Raw genomic sequence first — 21,374 nt, forward strand, 5'->3', positions numbered from 1 at the left:
CCTAACAAACTCAATTTGATGATTACAGACCTGGTATTTTTTTGTGGTTTTCTATATTCTTGCAAATAATTAGTTACTTTTGCTCAAATATTCAGTGAACAGCTTGCATGTTTCAAAATTATCAAAATCAGTTGCAGATTTTTAGTCTTATCTCAACATGTAGGATGATTTCAACAAAAATTATTACATTTATGCAAGTCTATGCCATCCTCCTGCCCTTACAGACAAAAACATTTACTTTTATCTGTTCTGTTTTAGTCTGTGATATTTGAACATGTTGATTCATTTTTAGCTCCTGATTTTTAAAAAAAAATCACCTTAAATTATATATATATTTATATATATATATATAAGTATATTTGCTTAATGATTTTGGTAAAGGTATTTGACAAAATGTAATGTTTATTGCTTGCTTCATAATTTGTTAGTTATGTTTTTATAGTATAAAGTATTTTTAACTGCCTCATTCCTGAAATGTGCTACAAAAATTTTACTTTATTCAAGTCAAGTTTGATATCCTTCTATGTTAATATTAATTTAAAGACAATAAAAATGTAAGAACTTTAAAACTTTTTTAAGACAAAGACAAAAAACAATCAAAGATGAATAAAAAGCAAGGCAAACTTTATTTTATACTTTCAGACTCCATTTCTTTATAAATTCTTCCAACATTAATTTGATAACATTAGAAGGGGAAAATAAGAAAACATTTTTCTTTGTTCTGATTTATCAGATAATTTTTTTTCTTATTTACACTTAAATAAAATTTAATGAGGGGCAGGAAATTAAAGGGAAAAGGAAGACGGGATGATCAACCTTAGGAAAAAAGGAAAGAAAGAAACACGGAGATCTGATCGTCAATGGCTCAGCACACTCAAAGGCAAACCGCTAACAGCAAAAATTCTGTCATAAAAATATGTAAACGATAATCATTCAGGGTAAAATGCTGAATGTGTAAAAGTTCACTCCCACAGGCTTCATAGGGGGATCAATAACGTCTCCATGATTACTCCTCCACCAGTGCCCAGGCCTCTTCGGCTTTCATGTAGTACTGGTTGGCCAGGCGACCTTTCATGGCCGCCATCGCAGCCTCAGCGGCTTCCGTAAACAAATCCCCTGAAACGAGAGAGCAAATATTAGTCCGTCATAAAATAACAGGCACACCTTATTTCTCTGAAGTCCTTTTGTGTGTTTTCTGTGAGCTACAGAGCTTATAGTTTGTGAAAATCTGGTAAAAATGTATGATTAACGACGGCTGTTGAATCTGTTTAATCAGGAAACAAAATGTCGGCTGCAACACTTTCAACCAGATGTCGCAGAGTATAAAAAAATGTAGCACTACATCAACATACTATTACTCAAGTAAAAGTAAAAAGTTGTCATAAAATTACTCGAGTAAAAAAAAATAAAATAAAATAAAATAAAAAAATAAAAATTAAAAAGGTTACGCAATTACTCATCAGTGGTCAAAACAATCATTTAATATTTAAAAAATACACAATCAGATGGACAAAAATTTAAAGTTATGTGGAAATTTTGTCATTTTAAAGACCAAAATGAAAATATTTCATATAAATAATGCATTCGGGAAAAAGAAAACATTTTTTCAAATCAATTTCTTTCAGTAAAAAAAACAAACAAAAAAAAACCGTATGAAACTTTACAAAAACTGCAGATGTCTGGTGAATTTTTGGTTAAAACAAATTTATTCTGCATTTAGTAAAGTTTCACATGGCGGGTAGAGAATCCAGAAATCTTACTCAAGTAAGAGAAGCAATACTTCTTAACAAAATTACTCAAAGTAAAAAGTACAGCACAGTAAAAATACTACCCAAATCTGCTCTCTACATTTTTCATTTATATCCTAAATAACTGGTTTGACTTGATGCAGACTTTCAAAGATTATTGAGAAACTGCAATTAAACAACTATTGCAGATTTTCTTCCATTTGTCGCTCTCACAGTGGTGAACCAAAACCTCAGAATGCTTCGAATGGTTTCTAAACAATTACAAGTTAATAACAAGTCTGTTTTTTTTGACATTGGGGCATTAAGTGTCTCTTTTTAAGATATTTTATCCTACACTGGTGAAATTATACCAAAAACTTTGTTCAATTGCATACTGGTTGGTTTGGACAGGCTTTTCTCAGATTCTCTTTGTCTGACGTAAACATTAGTTTAATGATTTCAAGTGCAAAAAAATAAATAAATGATAAAAATCAAGAAATCTGAAAGGGGTCGGACATTTCATGACAGTTTTATTGAATACTAAAAGGCAGAAGCAGAACCGAACCTGCTTTCTGTGGATCTGCAGTAAGGTTGAAGCCGCCCTCCTGGAACATCTCCGCCTCTCTGGCCAGCAGCAAGTATCGCGGCTCGTCCTGCGTGCCATCGAACTCCCCGCCCTCATCGTAGTCCATCATGTTCAGAGCGCTGTCGTACCAGTGGATCGCCTCGGCCCAGTCCTGCTTTCTGTGGCCGTGAAGCACAGAAACAGAAGAGCCAATGAGGGAGAGCCTGATAGAAATAATGTAATTCCACTATGTATCCACTAGGGGGAGGAATACACCGTAACCGGAACATTTCCTTCAGTAACATTCAAGCATTTTTAAGACAAACTTTTCCAGCAAAAGTTTACTAAAACAATGCAAATGAACTAAAAAGAGACGGTTTTAACTAACTATTATGATATTTATTACGATTATTAACATAAAGACAAAATAGGCTAAAATATAACAAAATTTTATGTTTTGAAATGTCTCTCACACCCTACACACAATAATCTAACAAAAAACTTTAACATACAAAATATAAGACAATCACTTATTGAGTCATTAGAAATAGTAAATATTCATTGCATTTAAACAATCAAATTGCGTTCAGGTAAATGACGTTGCTGTACTAATTAGATGTTTAAACCCAATATACAAGAAAGTTAAAAAAAAAAAGTATATCTAAAAAATGCTCACACCAAGTTTTCTGGCATTTAGCAAACAGAAATAATTTGGGTAATTACAATTAACCTAAAAACAAGAAAAGTTTAGTCTGATTTAACGACAAACAGCAAAAAAAGTGTGTCTTTTTATTAGGCTTGTAATAACATGTTAGATTTCACTATTACACAGCAGTGCAGTTTGAGTATCAAGCATTTCCAATGACTTTATTACAGAAGTAAAGCACTTTCCAAACCTTACACAACTAAAGGAAATTGAAGCATTTTTAAGGATGTGAAGCGTCGGTCTGAGTCCTGTTTCAGTGACCCTTCACTGACCTGTCAGCAGACAGACCGGCTCCCGTATCGAAGGCTCTGGCCACTATGATCATAGAAGATCTGTCTCCCGCCTCGGCAGCCTGGAGCAGATACTTAAACCCCCTCATCCTGTTTCCTGCATTATCCTGTCAGCAACACACGCGAGTGAAAGTGGGAACAGACCTGGACCAACTCCAGTCAGCTTCCTAGTGAAACAAGCAGGAAAATGAAGCTGTGTGAGTTTTTACCTCCACCTCCATGTCTGGGAGGATGTGATGAGGCAGCTGCAGGTAACATTTCCCTAAGGCTACGATGGCCTCCAGCTCTCCGCACAGGGCGGCTCTCTCCAGGTGGAACATGGCCGAGTCCTGGTCCCACGGCTCGTCCTTCTCACAGAACCGGCCCGCTTCGTGGTAGCGCACCATGGCCAGGTGGACCTGGGCAGCAGAACCAAACAATGACAGAGAGTACAGGTTTGGAAATCTGTGAATATGTCAAAATAAAAATAAAAACGGTTAAATGCATTCCATCAGTTGTGCCAAAATGATTCATATCAGCGAATGTTGTTTTAATTTATTAAAGTGATTTATTGATTGCCGTGACAGGCTAAATAATGTCGTAAACTTACCAAAACGCAATTAATCTGAATCTGAATAAATGTGATGTTTTTGAATTTACCTTTCCCAGGATCGACTGTCCGATCTTCTTCTGCAGCAGAGCGTTGAGGCGCTCCACCTCGGTGGCCACGCAGGAAGGTCGGTGGACGTGAGCCCGAGACGAGTGGAAGAAGCTCCACTTCTCATCCGTCAGCTGAGGAGAAACGTCCAACCAAGACTAGAAGAAGAAGAAGAAGAAGAAAAAAACAGAAGCAGAAACCTAATTATGACCAATTCTGATGGAGAATTGGAAATGGATGGAGTATAGGTAATGACAAGCAGCAGGCGTTGAGCTGAGAGCTGCAGAACAAACAGGAAGCACACAGAAAGCGATTATCGTGAGAAGTGTCGGAGTGCGTCAACTGGAGGTAGATGGTGTTTCGTTTCCACAAATCGTTTTATTGTGGTTCCAAATATTTGTGCACATTGAAACAGCTGCACACATCTTTCTGCTCGACAAAAAAATATGCAAAAGTAAAGCTTCTGGGAACAGAAAAAGCGCTTCAGAGGAAACAGCTGCCTTACAAAGCCTACATGCAGATAATCACCCCTTCGTTGCTGGGACTTTCAGAGTATAAATTCGCTGAGACTCTCGGAGGAGCTACCATCTTCCTCTAGTCACGGGAGGGAAACAACGGAGAGGAGTAGGAGCCATGTTACGGGAAAGTGGAGGGGAGGAAAATGTGAAAACATGATGATGAGTGAAGGAGTTAGGAGTGGATATCGAGAATGGAAATGATCCAGGGGAGGAAAGCATTCACATGCATTTAACTTGGTTTGTTTACCCGTCTGATGCTGTCGTCATCCGACTCAGAAACAGGCCTGTAGCGGTGATGGACCTGAATGATGATAACACGAATTATAAATCCTGCTGTCCAAGAAAACTAACTTAATTAGAGCGGAAATGATTAATCGGAAATTACCATCAACTGCTTTAGTAATTCATTAACCATTGACTGGAACAGAAAGACTCAAAAACGGCAATTACTGAATTAATAAAACGCATTAAATAAGCCAAAACTGTACAAAAATAAACATTTTACATTTAAGAAAACCTCAAGTGGTATAACTGAATTTCACTTGGTTCAATTTGAGTAAAATAAAAAAAACAAAAACAAATTGAGCACCTTTTGCTATCCATTTATCAATCAGTTAATCTAAAAATTAAACATCAGATTAAATTAAACTTGATATTAAGTCAAGTAGAAACAAGCTTTTCAAATACTGATGTAAAAAGTATGTATTTTAGCTGCAAATGATCAAATGTTTTCCTGTTGTTTCACTGTAGGAAACAAAATAATTCTTTTCTTTTTTTAAAAAGTAACTGGATTATTTGTCTATTTGCATATTTTAAAGCCTTTCTAATATTGTATAAAATGTAAAAGGAAAAATCTGTATCCAATTAATCGATTAATTATCAGAATAAGCGACAGATTAATTGATATCTAGAATAGGGATTAGTTGCAGACAGTCCTAAACTTAATAGTAATCTGGTGGAGCTGAGAAGAGGAAGAAACTTTAAAATTTTAAGTGTCAACTACCTATCAGGAAGTTAAATGTCCAACTGTGTTATTAAAAACTCAAAGGTTTCTCCCCTGTCAGTTTCATAAAATCTAATTTTATTGATGTTAAATCACAGAAAGGTTAAGTTAAAGTCTTTACCCCGTCCACATGATCATTAGGATCCCCTTCACTCCTCCTCTCGCTCGGGTAGCCGCTGTCTCCGCCGCTCTCAGAGTCCTGCAGACAGGAAACAAAACGTCGACTTGTGTGGAAAAAAAAAAGCAAGAAAAGCGATAAATCAGGAACCAAAAGGACACTTAGAATTTTCCATTTTATTTTCAATTTTGGATGAAACTTAAAAAACTAAGAGGAAAAAATAAAGAAATATTTTTAGAGTTGTAAATAGACCAGCTGGTTCACACAATGGAGTGTTGTTTCAGGACATTGTTGCCTGTTTTCACAAGCAGCAGCGTCACAAGCTGTACTTCTCAACACAAGCATTGTTGCTCCGGCCTCAGCCGCCGACGGCGTGATGAGCTTTTCCACAAATCAGCTTTGGACACACGCAAAGCCTACTCATCCAGGAGGCCTAACAGCTGTTTGTTTGCTGGCCTGCACACACGCAAATGTCTGCAGTGTTGCAATGAGAGCTGAATACCCGTAATCCTCTGTGTGTGGGAGAAGGGATTCAAGCGGAGACAAACAGGGAACATTGAACTTCCCTCAGCAGGCGAGTTTCCAATCAGTTCAGATAGGCCTGTCGCGATAAACGATAAATCAATTAATCGCAATTTTAATTATCGGCTTTATCGTCTCTTATTATTAGTCATTTCCATTAAATCAGTGTCAAAAGGTCTCGACACTGATTTATCGTTTATCGCAATAATTTTTTTAGACAATTAATCGCTCTGCAAAATTTGTTATCGTGACAGGCCTAAGTTCAGCCTCCAGAGTCACGAGAACAAAGAGACACAATATAATAGGATAGTTAAATAAAATGATAAATCCATACATTTAATAAATAAAATATTTTTAAGTGTTTCAATAAGGTTTAAATAATGTGCAAAACTAAATTGCTAAATGCAAAAATTAAATATTTATTGATAGTTTATTTTATCTGCCAGCTGGAAGGCTGGCAGATAAAATAACTACTGAAAATAACTACCTACTGAAAAAGAGAGTCAGTAGGTGGCGCTAACATTGCTACGGAAAAAAGTGATGAAACAAGAAAGAAAAAAGTAATGTAAGTCACCTTACAGTGACGCCTTACATTATTATGAATAAACAAATAAAGAAAATAGTAACTAAATATAAATATTAAATGCTGAGCTAATTCTATAGGGTAACAACTCCTTTAAATTTATATATTTTGATACTTAAATATTTAATTGTAAATGAGCATTTGAATGATTATACATACTATTTTGTGTGTGTGTGTTTTTTTTAATGTATTTATTAACATTTTATTCAAAGTACTGTTTGTACAGTTGTCTATGTTTTGTCCTCAGTACAATGTGGTAAACTATAAGTTTTAGCTTGCTATCATTTATGATAAAGTAACGTAAATTAACGTAAACACAACTAAAAATAACCACTAAAGTTGACAGATTAATTTTATATCACAATATTTAAGTTTTTATTGACACAAGTGAATTAAAATCAGATTTTGGCATCACTTTGGTGTTTTGAAAACGCAGACAGAAGGAGACTCTAGTCTGTCACCCAAATAAATACCTTTTTAGGGTATTTATTCATACTTCTGGTTACGTCCCAAATTGAATGTTCAAGCAAAATGCTGTGTTGATTAACCTGAGGTACAAAAATGTAACTTGGGATTTCTATTTTTTGAGATAATGTTTGTGTTGTTCATTTGCAGCTCATGTTTCCATTTCCAGTTCACTTCACTTCGTCGTTGCTCACCTTGTGATCAGCTGTGTTGTTGTTCAGCCTGTCGTGTTCGTACATTCCAGAGAGAGACAAGCCTGGAAAACGCAGTAAAAAGTTAAAACCAGTCACAACGGACGCTTTTGCCAGGGGAAAAAAAAAGGTTTAGGAATGTACCTGAAGAGGATTTACCCATGGATCCAGGTGCCACTATGGGAGAGAAGGGGAGGGTGAGAGGCGAGCAGGGGATGGAGTCCACGTCGCTCGCGCTCTCGTCCGCAGACGACGGCTCGGACAGACGGGACAGCAGTGGAGGGACGCGGCTGGCGGAAAAGGTGCGGACGCGAGGCGAGCCGCAGACTTCCTCGCAGCCCCTCAGGACCGTCTTGGCCGACTTCTGGGAAACAGCGAGGAAAAAAAACTTAGAGGCAAAAGAACTGAAAGAACTCAGATTAGTGAGAGAAGAATGTTGCATTGGAGTCCTTAAAAACAAACAAACAAAAAACAATAAACAACAGGAAATCTAGTTAAAGTCCAGTCTATTTTAAGCTTGAATAGCTGCAGGGATAAACACCAGTAGTCTTTTCCAGCATCCCATTTAAATGATTTTTGAAGCAAAAATTAACCCCCGTTGAAGAGAGTTAAAAAGAGAAGTGGCTTTGTCATCCACAGCTTTGTCTGCGGATGTCGCTTTTGCGTCAGATTTACAGACATACCAGAAACACAACACAAAGGTTCCACCTCGGGATTTTTGCATGTAAAAAAAGAGACACCCAATTAACAGTGTAAGATTTTAAACTTTTTAAAATCTATATTTCTAATTAAATATTAAAAATGTTTCTGTACTCTGGTTCTGTTTCCAGACTTTTGTAGGATTAATTTGGTAAGCTGTGGTTGATCTAACCAGCTGCTGCTCACAGGAATCTCTCAGAGAGCACGAAAATGGTAAAATTACCAGAAGTTTGTTGGTGCAGTCCAGCTGCGACGCCTCTGGCTCAGAAAGATCGAAAGGCGTCAGACCCATGCTCTTGCAGATCTTGTTGCACAGGTGGGAATGGAAGAACAGAGCCATGCCTCGCACACCTGGAATATTATCAGACTGAGGAATTCCTGTTGCCAGTAGGAACTAGCTAAATCCGAAAAAGAAAAGAAACACACCAAGATTTCCATCTCCGAAATCCGTCCCCTTCTCTGTGTGGATCTGAGGGTCTGTGTAGAGATCGCCGACTCCCTGGATGTCGACCACGATCAGCTGGTGACCGGAGCGCTCGAAGGTGAAGTGACTGAAGGCCTGATGGACGAAAGAGCGAGATTATGCCGGACTTCAAAGTCACATAAAGACAGTTACCAAGTCAGCCTTCTACCACCTGAAGAACATGTTCAGTATTAAAGGACTAATATATCAGCTAGATCTAGAGAAACTCATACATGCTTTGATGTTTAGTCACTTTGATTACTGCAAAGCGTCTTCACAGATTAATAAAACAGTTGCAACTGATCCAGATTTACTTCTCACTAAAACCAGAAAAACAGAGCACATCACCCCAGTTTTGAAGTTCTTCCTATAGCTCACTATATTTTCAGAGAATAGACGTCAAAATACTTCTGTTAGCTTATAAATCACCCAATAGCTTAGCAAGAAAAATAAGCCGGTTTGTCCAGGGCGCCAAACCGGCTAGGACCGCCTCAGGGTTTTCACATCTGCTCACTATATGATGTGTTTATGATGTTTTTTTTTTGTTTGTTTTTGTGCTTTCGTGATACAAAGCACCTTAAAATGCCGTGTTGCTGAAATGTGCTATTAAATTAAACTTAACTATCAGGCCGCAGTGCCTTCTAAGCAAGATATATAGCATTTCTCACCTGTGGAGTCAGTCGGATGTTGTCGTCCCTCACGAAGCCCGAGTTGGAGTTGTACTTGATGTACTTCCCCTCGATGTAATGCTCCAGGTGGAAGAGCGGTTTTCCCGGTCTGTTCGTCATCTCCACCACACACATCTGCATGATGTCCACCTGAAGATTGCAATATATTTCCCTCTGAAATATCTTATAATAAATCAGGGTTTCTGCAGCTTTCACCAACTCAAACATTAAGACTTTTTAAGACCTTTATGAATGGAATTTCACACCTATATTTAAAAGAAATATTCGAACTTCGTCCAGCTAAGCAGCGATACATTTTTGTACGTGTCCATGATAGACGCAAAAAAAAGAGCTAGCTAGCTAGCTAGCAGAAGTAACGGCAACTGGTTTCTTCTTCTTGATTTTTATTGGCGGTTGGCAAGAAACGTTAGATTACCGCCACCTACTGGTATAGAGTGCGTACATGTATATTATCGATCATATTTTGTTAATCGTAAAAATATGAATCAATTAACAAAATCACAATCATTTTTCAGAAAAAAAAATCTAAATCTTTTTTAGGAATTAAGTTTTCTTAAAAAACGAACTAATTTTTTAAAATCATTTTACTTTCTTAATATCCCTGTAGTATACTTGTTAAAATTTTATGTTTCTTTATTTTTCTAAAATAAAAAAATAACCAAAACAAATTTTAATAACAAAAAGTAACACATTTCTTTATCTCTCATATTTCCAGCATTCTAAAATCACATGCACAATTTTTTCCAGTTCTCCACAATGCTGACTTTCTTTTCCCCATATCATGTTCACTTCTTGTAAATAGTTTATAACAGAGTCCAGTGAGACCAAACGTCTCAACCATCTCAAGTCACAGAATACAATGAAGACATCAGAGTGCGATTCATACTATTGCGTGTCAAACTACAAACTACAAAATTTAAGATCTGGGAATAACATATTTAAAGGCCAACTTACTTTTTAAAATGAATTTATGACATTTCAGGGCCTTCATTTTAAATTGACTTTTTAAGAATGCACGAACACCCTAGACATAATTTACAAGGCATAGATTGTTCTCTTCTCCCTGTGTAAAGGAGGACATTAAATGTTCTTCTTCTACCTGTTTGGGAGGTCTGTGTCGGTTGTACTCCTCCCCCCAGAGTTTGGCCTCCATCTGCAGCCGGACGTCCTCAAAGTAAACCTCTCTGTCCACAGTCTCCATGTAGCGCTTGGCAACATAGTTGGACGCCGACTTCCAGTTGCTGCTGTGTGAGAAGTTGGACAACTTTTTGCTGGAGGGGAAACAAAACAGAAAAACATATTCGTCTTGAGTATACAAATTTATATCAATTCCCATAAAAATAGAGAGACTGCCCTGAGGATTTTAGTTTTTTCAACAAAAGAATCCAGCTTTTTAATCACAAATTAGTTGAAAGTGATCACAGATGTGGTCAGTTCACCCATACGTTTACAGTAAGAAAAACACGCAGCACATGGCAGCTTCGTCTGTTAGGAACCAACATGTCTGGCCTTGTAGGGCCGCAGGGAGTTTAGCTTAAACTACTTTTTGGAGAGGATTTGAGATTTCAGATATTTCATGCAAGCCTAAGATTGACTGGTTTTGATTTTCCACATGACTGAGAAATAATACATAGAAAAAAAGATAGTTTTTTATGAATTAGGGGTCCAAGAAAGGAAACGGTAAACCACATTGTTAAAAAGCTTCTAGGTTTAGAATCCTTTAATTATTCTGATTAAGATAAGCCACGCCCACTTGACCACACCCAGTTAATCTGTTTTAATAGGATATATGCAAAACCTTCCAATAAAATCTCACCACTGTAATGCCAAAACATTACAATACTTTAAGCAAGTATTGTAATCTCAGAAACTATAAAGAAATGTTCTGTGTTAGCTAGCTAAAAACTTATTTGGACAGAAGTAGTAAGAGATGAGACTCATGATCAATAAAACATGATCCTGAGTAGACTTGGGAAAAATCCCCCACTAGGGGGCGCTACAATGTTTAACCAAATCATCACTGAGGAATTTGCGTAATAAGTAAATCCACTAAGACAATATCTAAAACATTGCCACAAATTAACAAAATAGCATTACAACAAATTTATAAATTAGATCTTTGCTCTAAAAAAAAGTTTCATAAAACCATCTGCTTGAGCTAATGAGCTCAGATTTTTAAGATATAATTTTAAATAATGTTTGAATCCATAAATCTCTTTATACTAGTTAAATTAAATAACACACAATGTCTGTGGCAACTATTAAGTATCAAATGAAGCTGTGATTTTGATTGAATGTTACTGTATGTTTTCCATGTTAATCCTAATAAACATGGAAAAATGTTATTTATTTTTTTTCGTTAATTCCTGAAATTATGTGTTGATTCTGCCTTTTCAGTCATGATAAACTATAATCAATGTCCTCCCATGGAGAACCCTGTCAGTTTTAAATTGCATGTATTTATTTTGGAGGTAAATTAAAGGACATTTATGAAAATCAGTGCATGTCGCACACTAAAGAGCACTAAAAGCACTAAAAGTCAGGAGTAGTTGGCCAGACTTGCCAAGGAGGCCTTTCATAACCTCTTGCACTTCTAGTTTAATATCTTTACTCAGAAAATAAACATGGCAGGGCTTTTAATTTACTCAAACAATAAACATTATTGGGGAATCAATTTCATGGGATTACAGCCAGAACTAAACTCCAAGTCCTATCTTTAGAGCTGTAGTCTAAAAATACGGCGCCATCAACAGCAGTCCCCGCGAGTCGGAGCAGAAAGTGCAGGGAATATGGGCCAGCGATCCATTGCTGTTGTGTTTATATTGACTCGACGTCCCTACAAGAGGAACAGGAAACAGAATGTGGAGGAGTATTTCAACTTACGCTCTGAAACACTCCCTCATGGCTCCCTTCCCAAAGGGCTGTGAGAAACCAGACAGAGGAGAAATTAATGTGCAATTTGCTATTTTTATTTTTTTTATTTTTGGGTGGGACAACAAAGTCCCACTCAACGACCAAAGAAGACAGACAGGAAAAGGTTGTAAACATACATACTTAAGGACTTATCAGGCTTTTTGTGTGTAGTAAGACTTACCTCTATGCAAGATGTAAATTTTACTCTATGCAACTTTTTAAATGGAAAATAATTTACAGATGTGCAATACAGACACTCAATAAATTAGTATGCATTCGATGAGATCCATTTGTCAGAGTAAAAGTACCTTTTAGAAACAACCTTTAAGCAGGTATTAAACATACTTTTTTATTATGATCACATTTCTGTATTAAAATGTTTTATTGGTCTGATGTAATATTTTAATCTTAAATATTTTTTCCATCAGCTGTAAGCAGAAAATCATCACAGTTAACTGAAGTAAAGGCCATTATGTGTGTAATTATCAATAAAATGTGTTTCACTTTGTCAATTAAGTTACTGAAATGAACTAACTTTTCAAAAATATAATAATTTCTTTATCTTGAATCAAACCAAATATAAGTAACATAAGGGCATATAACTGCGGACAATCTCATTTAGGAGTTGTTTGTTAATACTTTTCCTACCCACAAAGGTTTTTAAAAACAAAATGATTTCTTAAACATTTCATCGCATTTATACTTTAAACTTAGGAAAGCCGGATATTTTTCAAAGCTGGTGCAAAATGCCGGGTGAGAAGCGATACCTGTGTCCCCATCTTGACGTGGATCTGGTCCTGAGCCCATTCTCCTGTGATCGCGCTGTACCTGCGAAAAAGAAAACACAACTTTTTAGAAAAGAAAGCATATCTTTCCAAATATATCCATCATTTTAATGGTTCTAGTAACACACAGAGTATTAAAGCCTTGAGGAAAGTCACAAAATGTTGATTTGAATGTTGACAAAGATGGTTTGCATTTTGTAAATGAGAGGAAGTAAAAAAAAAAATCTGTTGTTTGCTTTTTGGTAGTTTTGCAAACACTACCATAAAAGTTTTAAAGCTACAAATTAACTTGACAACAAAATTCAGAAGGCACAAATACTAACAAGCTGACTTTTTTTTTTTTTTTACTACAGGATTACTTGCATTTTAAAAAATTAAACTTGTGTGTTGGACACATCTGAGTCGACTAAATACAACCAAATCAGCAAAATTTAAAAACAAAATAGCTACTCACCAAAAAACTGACTTATTATTTCAGTAAAAGATGGCAACGAAAGCAATATCTAACAGCCAAACAAACACAGAAATCCCGTTAACACTGAAATAAAGCAGCCAATCAAAAAAGAAAGAGAGTCTGGAATTAAAGAGACAGAAATTTACTTTGCAGAAAGACGATGAGTTTACGGCCAAAAAACCGTGCCACACCATTTACATGCACTGCAAAGCGCTCAGGCTACGACTTCTTCTGTGGTTTTGCAATGCAGAGTTTTACCATTTCTAATTACAATGTTTCAACACTAAATTAAAGGGAAATTTTGCAGCAGTCATACTCCACTCTGCAGGCTAGCAAACATACTGAAACACTTGTTTCTTAACAGAAAGTATTTGATGCTTTTCTTTGTCGAATTGCAGTTCAAAGCAAGAAACTTGGCTAAGCGATAAAACCCTGCGACCCTGCTCTACAGTGAGGCAAAATATATCTGTTTTATTTACCCACCTGTTGCTTAATATCACCCTTCCACACCTGTCACACCACTGACCCACTTTCCTTTCTCAGATTACTGCTTCCCTCCTTGCACTAAAGGAGGTGTAGTTCATTTATGTTTGCCAGACGTGGGACTTTGTCCACAGCTCATTATCTATTCTTATCAGGGAGCCACATGATTCTTCTGCTCTCCTAAGTGAGTAAAATGAGAACAGAACAAAACGGGAAGGTTCTGGGAGGGAGTTCTTTTTTCTTTTTTTTTTTCTTCCAAGGAGAAGTCACTCTGACTGGTTTCACTTTGAATGATGATGTTTAGCCGGGAGCAAAGGGAGGAAAGTCAGCCAATCTGCTGAGAGAAAACCCCTTTGAGGTCTGTATGTTTGCTTGAATTGGCAGAAAGTGTAGTGGGTTAATGAACCCTGCAGGATAGACAGACATTAGAAAGTACAAAGAGGAAAATAACTTTACAAAAATCTAATCTTCAAGCTGACATTTCAGGCTTGGGAACACAGAGTACCACAGCAGCCGAGCTGCAGGGTGCAGAGAGGGGATGAGGTTACGGCGGGTAAATTTAGCACATAGAAATAACACAGCAGGGCAAATCCCAGGCTCGGACAATCCCTCCACCCACAGGAACTCATTTCAAAATGCTCTTTGCATACACCCACATCCTTTGTACGTTCTTTCCGCTCTTGATTAGGGAGCTAATAGCTGCCAAGCTGGCCTTTAATATCTGCGTACACATTTGGTATCCCACCCAAATGTAAGATAATAATTTTAAGAAACAACTTGAGGAACAGAAGGGCGTTCTTTTACGTTGTCAACAGCGGAGGCCAAAATGCTGACATTTGATCCTGGGATGTGAAACGCAGCCGCAGGCCAAGCTGCCCGGGCCAACCACACTGGAGTTTGTAAACGAGGTACTGAATGACGGCAGAGTCATTACATCGACTTTTCTAGGAGATAAAATGTGTCAGCTTTGTGTTTACATGTTGAAACAAGTTCAAAGGTCATGTTTTCATGTAAAACACAATGTTACAAGTGAGCAACACCGCCGTGAGCTGCAGGAAAATAAAAAAACGGTATGCCTGTAATTGAATATGGTTTTGCACATTAAAAGCTGCTGATAAATTAGGAAATGCAATGTTAGTGATTCAACAGATGCATTACACTTCTTCAACATTTTGCCACAAACACAAAGCGTTTTATTTGAGTTTTATGCAACAGACAAACACAAAAGAGTGTGAAGAAACTCTAAAAATCTGAAAAGTGTGCCATGCATTTGTAATCTGCCCCATCAAGTCAATTCGATTTGTTGCAATCAAGGCTGCAAGTGTTTTGGGGTTGTATATCTCCACCAGCTTTGCACATGCAGGGATTTAAGTTGTTGCTCTAGTTTTTGTTTTGCAGAAAATAAAAACAGTTCAAGCATCCCCACAGCACAATTCTGCAACCGCCGTGTTCCACAGTGGGTACAATGTATACAGGATTGCATGTCGGCTAAAAAGTACAAATTTAGTTTCAGATAAGTAGTGCAACTTATTCCATTTTTTACTTTGCATAATTATCCACCATCTATACCCAGTGTAGTAATGCTTACCACACTCTTCAGACCTTTAATAGCATAAAAATATCATGTAGTTCTTTCACGCTCCATAACCGTAATACACTCTACTTCAGTCTTTCAGATAAACTCCCAATAAAATACTTTGTAGTGACAAAACGTTGCTAGGGGTTACTAATACTTTTGCGTGGGACTGGATTCATGTTCGAGCTGTGCACAGCGGTTCCTTAATAAGAGGAGGACAGGAGATGTCCCAGTGAAAAGCAGCACAGATCCTGCAAAGAAGTGGACAAATGGTGAGTCGTTCATACCTGTAGCGAATGCAGGGTTCAGTCTCGATATCCTCCAGGTGGAACTGCGCCCAGGGGTCAGGCATGGCTCGGGCCTTCTCTATGGCTTTTATCCATGCCGCCTGCAGCAGGCAAACAATTTAGTCTCTGAAATGTAAATCCAGAAAGACAGACTTCCTGTTTTCCATACAGGGCTCAACAGATCAATTCCCCACAAAGCTGCTCAATTTGCACAGTGAAGGTAATTCTTGGTGTATTTTCCCTTTTCTGAACTTTTTTTCACTTCTTTCCCCAGGAACACAGTCACATCTCTGTGCACAAAAACATTAAAATAAACAGTTATTACGAGGAATTGATGACCCCAAAATGTCAGTCTTTATTAAAGTTTTCTATTAGCAATATTTGGAGATTTAGTTCGTTCTGAGTGGCAATAAAATTAACAAAAGTTCTCATGATGCCCTTTCTGACACAGTAGATGATATAGGCAAGTTTAGCAGGTAGATATTTTTAAAAATTGTTTAACTTGGATGAGAGGTTTTCATGGGTTTTCCATTTTGAACAGCAACTAAAAAAATTTAAATTAAGTTTTGAGCTTGCGATTATAGGGATTTTTAGCTCCTTATAGGGGTGCAAATAAATGCTTAGGGCGATAAGTGTGCAAGGATTATAATAAAGTAAAAGGTGAACATTTAAACAAATCCACTGTCCACAAATTAGAGTAAGAAAAACCATGTGTCAAATAACTCTTAATCACATTTGAATCTGTTGCCAAGCACGGATACTTCGAGCTCATTCTGCACGTCTCCCTCGTGCTCCTCTCCCCGCTGATCAACAGACGTGTTCAGTTTCAGAGCGACAGATTTACACTATGAGAAATATGTCTGGGTCATGTGCTCAACCACAGGATCATCGTCTTACCAAGAACACGTCAGAAGCCGTGTTAAAAACATTGCAGCAAACATTGGTGACGCTCGAGGATGACACTGTAGCGTGAACCCCGAGTCGTTATGTAAAGGTGCCATGCAGAAGCATCCAAACATCTGGAGCTTTAGCACATTTTGTCACAATGTGACTGTAGACTAATAGACAAACACAAAGCAATGAATATTTTCAAAGTGGAAAGAATACATAGTGTTCACATCTTTTTTTATTTTATTTTTTTTTGCAAGAAATACGTGGCACGTATTTGTATTTATCTCCATTTACTCTGATATCCCTAAATAAATTCCAATGCAACCAGTCAGGGGTAAAGTTGTAGAGATGTTTAAAGAAGAGCTGGGCTGTAAAACAACGTCACAAGCTCACAATGTGTCACAAAGAACAACTCCACCGATCATTTAAAAATTTAAAGAGTATGATGCCTACAAATTCACAGTATAAACAGATAAAAATCAAGCAAGGAGAGCATTAAATAAAACAGCAGCCTTCACGGTTACTGAAGTGGCTGCAGAAATCCAAGGACATAGTGGGAGAACCTGTCAAAATGTTACAGTTTACATCCATAATACTAAGTTTGGTTGAAAAACTGGAATTGCAGACAAGCCAGAGCTTATTGACACATGGTGGTGGCAGCATCATGCTGCGGGATGCTTTTGAAGCTTAGAAATTAATCATTTGAGCTAAATATTAGGAAACCTGTTGCAAAATACTTGAGATTGCCTAAAATGTAGGGGTTCAGATCAACATGTTTCAGAATGGTCTAGTCAAAGTGCAGAAGAAATCTCTGTTAGGAATTGAAAACCCTCTCCATCCAAGATGAACTTGATCCATTTAGTAAAATCAAACGTTTTTCAAGAGGTGCACACCAGGGGGAAAGATGATTCTGACCAGGTTGGGGAATTTCATAAAAATGCATGCAAATCTTTTCAGAAAACTTTGTTTTACGTCACAATATACATGACTTTGTGGTGGCCTAGCATGTAAAATCTCAGTAAAATAGTGAAGTTGTGATGTGGCAAAATATGAAAAGGTTCAAGGGGTGTGAATACTTTGTGAGGCACTGCAAAAATAATTTATTGTTGTTTACACATTATGCATTTGCAACAAAAATAGATTATTAATAAAGAAAAATACAGTGAAAAAACTTTTTCATACTGAAAGAAGAGGAAGATGTGAAGCGGGATTTGTAATGAAGCAAGAATCAGTCAGCGTGACGATGAGCAAATGATAAAAGGTGGAAACCAGGAGGAAAACAAAAGAGCAGGGAAAAGGACTGCGAACTTCAGAGCAGGGAGGGAAGAGTGGAGGCGTGGATGATCGCCGGCAGAGGGAGAGGAAAGTGTAACTTGAAACTCTGAAACATACCCGTGCGCTCTCAGAGATTACAGTGTACGATCGATGCTCTGCCTCGTTTTCATGCTGTTTAGAGAAGGTAAAGAAATCGGATGGATTCCATTAATTATCCATTAGGAAAAAAAATCAAGATTATTACAAACATCATTAAGCAGAAAGAAGATATAAAATCAAACAAAAGTCCATTCATTCCTTCTAACGACAGCTGACTGGTGGGGCGTTCTCCCTGATAAGCAGCACTGAATAAACTCTTTATGTGCAGCCTTGCTGTTGATCTGAAGGGCTGAGCAGCATGAGGCGTGTTTACATACTAATACGACCTGAAACCAACCCTCCGGTACTTCCTGTTCTTCTTAAAAAAGGTACATTTAAAGAAGATTGGCCCGCCTTCTCTGAGGTAATCAGATACAGAGCACACACACTACCAATACCACACGTAGTGAATGGGTGTGTGCAGACATGCATGAATCAGCTGTCCTTTTAAGGCAAATATTCAAAGATTGCAGAACTGAGCTCTTATAAGCTGTACTTCATGCTAATCATCTCGCTAATTTCAATACTTGCTGACATCACTCTGAGCCGCTCACCCTGTATAGGAAGTTGCTCTTTGGAAGTGAGTTTGACAGCTGCCGTGTGTAAACCAGGTCTTTCAGGTAGTTGCAGACTTCTTTAGCAGAGTCGCACAGAATAGGCGAGATGAAGTGCTCCTCGTCTTCATCGTCGTCGCTGGCGTTGGCGTCGCTGAGCGAGTGAGCCCGGTGTTTGATGCTGTTTCTCTGAGCGGAGGGTCTCTGAGCACTGCCCTCCTCCTCCATGCTGAACATCAGGTCGTCATCCATGATGCCTGCTGCAGAGAGGCCAGAAGAGGTTGACAGTGTTTAACATGCAGGGAGTAGAGATGCTGCACTCAAATTCATCACATCAGCTGCAGGCATGGAGGGAAGGAAAAGTCTCCCCATTATCTGCTCAGCATTCAAAACATAAAATCCTAACAAGTATGGCTTCTAAGGAGTTGTTCATCATTGACAATAATTTAGCACAGTTCAGGATTTTGTGTATTTTTCATTGTGGTCTGATTTACTGTAAAGGACCATAACAAATAAAAGACAAAAAATGTGCTGCATGTTTTGAATCTGATTTTACTTTAACTCAGTAAAAATGTATTTAAAGTCCCATTTTAGCGGGAAATCTTAGTTTTGGTGATTCTAATGAATAGGGAACAGATATTATTCAGAATTTAATCTGATTTTTCCGACTCAGAACTAATCAAGGAGAAAAATTGGTTTCTGTCAGATTGATTGGTGCATCTCTAGCAGGCAGCCATCTTACTATAAGAGCAAAACAACTCTGGATCGTGGATGCAGAAACTGCATGCTATGCATAAGTGTGGTGGTCATTACAGAAGTGGCAGCACATTACAAATGGTTCTCTTCAATGAGACAAGGAGCATGCGTTCATATTTTTTAAACAACAGTATTTACATTCCTGAACAATCAGATTGTTATCAAATCAACGGTTAGCAATGCAAACCCCAAAACAATCTGCCTGTTGTCTAATGTCACACATTCCAGCAGTTATTATTGTTAGCATTAAACTGAACTGCCATGCTAATTTGCTCCATGCTGTCAAATCCACGAATAAAATAACAAACCTTACAACTGGGAGCACATAGACTTCTTCGGTAGGGATTATTACAGTGACAGATTAACCAGCCGACTTCGTCTTCTTCCTTCCTCAAAGGTTTCCGTTAGCAAATAGATACAGAAGATCTCATGAGCAGCGATTTATAATCTCCTCCCATAACAAAGAGAGTGTTTACAAGTTCTCCGTTGAAACCTGAAGGTCCGAGGACGTGTCTGGCAGCGAGCTGCTATACTTGTACCGTCGTTGTGTGATGACAAACCCTCCACCACGATGGTGTTCCTCCGCACGTATCACCACACCATAATGTTCTTTTTCAGTGGCCACGCCCCCTGCGTCCCTGCCGCGTTCGGGTGCTGTCGGAAGTATGGACTCTGTCAGAATTTTTGAAGATTTATGAAAACAAACCCGAACTGAGACACGGAACAACCGCGCAAACTGGGCAATTTTAATCATGCGAACATGCATTGTACCAAACCCGGACTGAATAAAGAGGAAATGGTGGCTTTTACGGTATAAGAACGTTTAGGAGAACACGATGTTCCAGTACAAGTCAACAGCCAGTCTCGTGATAAACAGGGAGTGTAGCCAGTAACTTTTCAACCCCACCAGGACATGTTCGTTACTTGTTGTACAGAATAGCTGCAGCAATGTTTACAGTCATCCCTGACAGAATTCCCTCTTTGGGAAAGCAGATAATTTCGGCTACTTGAATCGGCTGCTGTTACATAAGGCGTACTTATATAATAACAGCAGCTACATTTAGAGAGTTAATAGGATGCAAATTAATTATAAAGACGATTTTCAGTAAAAAGCAAATAACAGCTGCAATGGATATTCAAGCACTTTATTAGTTGCAACCTATTAGACTTATAAAGAGCAGTGAGAACTCCATGTGTTAAATCTGAACAAAGAATTTATGTCCTCTATAGTCTTGAAACTAACCAAATACCAATAGTTAACTGGATGCTGGGGATAATCTGAGTACATACTCTAATCAATCAGTCAGTCAATCAATAAATCAGTCAGTCAATTAGTCCACAAACAGTTGAATGATCATTCATTCAATTTAATGTCACCATGAACTCTTACATTACTGACTGTACACATGTGAAAAGGGATCAGAATACACAAAATTCTTGTGTAAACCTGTCCCTACAACATAAATGTTAAGGTTATACATCAAATTAATTTAAAATGTAAGGTGCAACATCAGTCTCTCTCTCTCTCCATTACATTAACTCATATATTCAAAAGTTTTTCAACTCCTCATCCATATTGTTTAAGTTTTATTCTCTTTACAGAAATACTTGCTTGTTTTAAAGTAGTCCACACAGTTGCAATTTTGAAATCATATTTTCTTCTGTTTTTTCAACTTGATCATAAAACAAAACGTTCTAACTAAATGGCCTTTCATTTTTCTTCCAGTTAAATATTGTTATTTCTTCACAGGCACACGTTCCCTCTTTTTCCAAACTGTTTTGGTTCATTTTAGTCAGTCTGGTCTGCTTTGGTTCAGAAAAATATCAGCAGTTAGCAAAACAACTGTACTGAACACAACAATTATTACTTACGGTTTTATTCACCTGTTGCTGAACTGGTCTTCTTTTCATTTGGTGGTTCACTACATAAATAAGACCTTTTATTTGTTGCAGTGACCACCAAATGAAAACAAAAATCTCAATCGAGCTTTGAAAACGTTTTATGATCAGGTAAATGGACGTTGTTAACCATTATAACAGGTCAGCTTGGTAAGACCTTAGTCTGCAAGGGATAAGTTTTCCTGAC

At 37.6% G+C, this 21,374-nt stretch overlaps 1 protein-coding gene across 7 annotated transcripts; it reads right to left on the bottom strand.

The window, feature by feature from the left end:
- Window positions 1–603: 603 nt before the first annotated feature.
- eef2k (eukaryotic elongation factor 2 kinase) lies at window positions 604–19,900 on the bottom strand. Of its 7 annotated transcripts, none has more exons than XM_016676617.1 (20): window positions 19,597–19,900; window positions 18,533–18,792; window positions 17,958–18,011; window positions 15,675–15,775; window positions 12,857–12,917; window positions 12,060–12,097; window positions 10,276–10,447; window positions 9,156–9,305; window positions 8,451–8,583; window positions 8,248–8,375; window positions 7,470–7,686; window positions 7,329–7,390; window positions 5,568–5,645; window positions 4,691–4,744; window positions 4,454–4,519; window positions 3,928–4,059; window positions 3,498–3,686; window positions 3,271–3,395; window positions 2,293–2,471; window positions 604–1,116 (listed from the first exon to the last, which is right to left on the bottom strand). In XM_016676617.1, the coding sequence occupies exons 2-20, from the start codon at window positions 18,782–18,784 to the stop codon at window positions 1,007–1,009; spliced, it is 2,301 nt and encodes a 766-aa protein (XP_016532103.1). In that variant the 5' UTR covers window positions 18,785–18,792; window positions 19,597–19,900; the 3' UTR covers window positions 604–1,006. The 7 variants fall into 7 exon arrangements, with proteins under 7 accessions (XP_016532103.1, XP_016532102.1, XP_007562528.1 ...); XM_016676616.1 differs by having other exon boundaries at window positions 7,470–7,689; window positions 19,602–19,898; XM_007562466.2 differs by having other exon boundaries at window positions 7,470–7,689; window positions 19,597–19,898.
- Between the last annotated feature and the right edge of the window lie 1,474 nt (window positions 19,901–21,374).

This window comes from Poecilia formosa, unplaced genomic scaffold, assembly GCF_000485575.1.
Source record: "Poecilia formosa unplaced genomic scaffold, Poecilia_formosa-5.1.2 Scaffold136, whole genome shotgun sequence".
Taxonomy (NCBI): domain Eukaryota; kingdom Metazoa; phylum Chordata; class Actinopteri; order Cyprinodontiformes; family Poeciliidae; genus Poecilia; species Poecilia formosa.

Coding starts and splice junctions, on each gene's coding strand:
- eef2k (XM_016676616.1), bottom strand. CDS start 18,784: ATGGATGACGACCTGATGTTCAGCATGGAGGAGGAGGGCAGTGCTCAG. Junction 12,918..15,674: donor GAACCCTGCATTCGCTACAG/GTATGAACGACT, acceptor TCTTTTTCGCAG/GTACAGCGCGATCACAGGAG. Junction 4,520..4,690: donor ATGACGACAGCATCAGACGG/GTAAACAAACCA, acceptor TCCCGTGACTAG/AGGAAGATGGTAGCTCCTCC.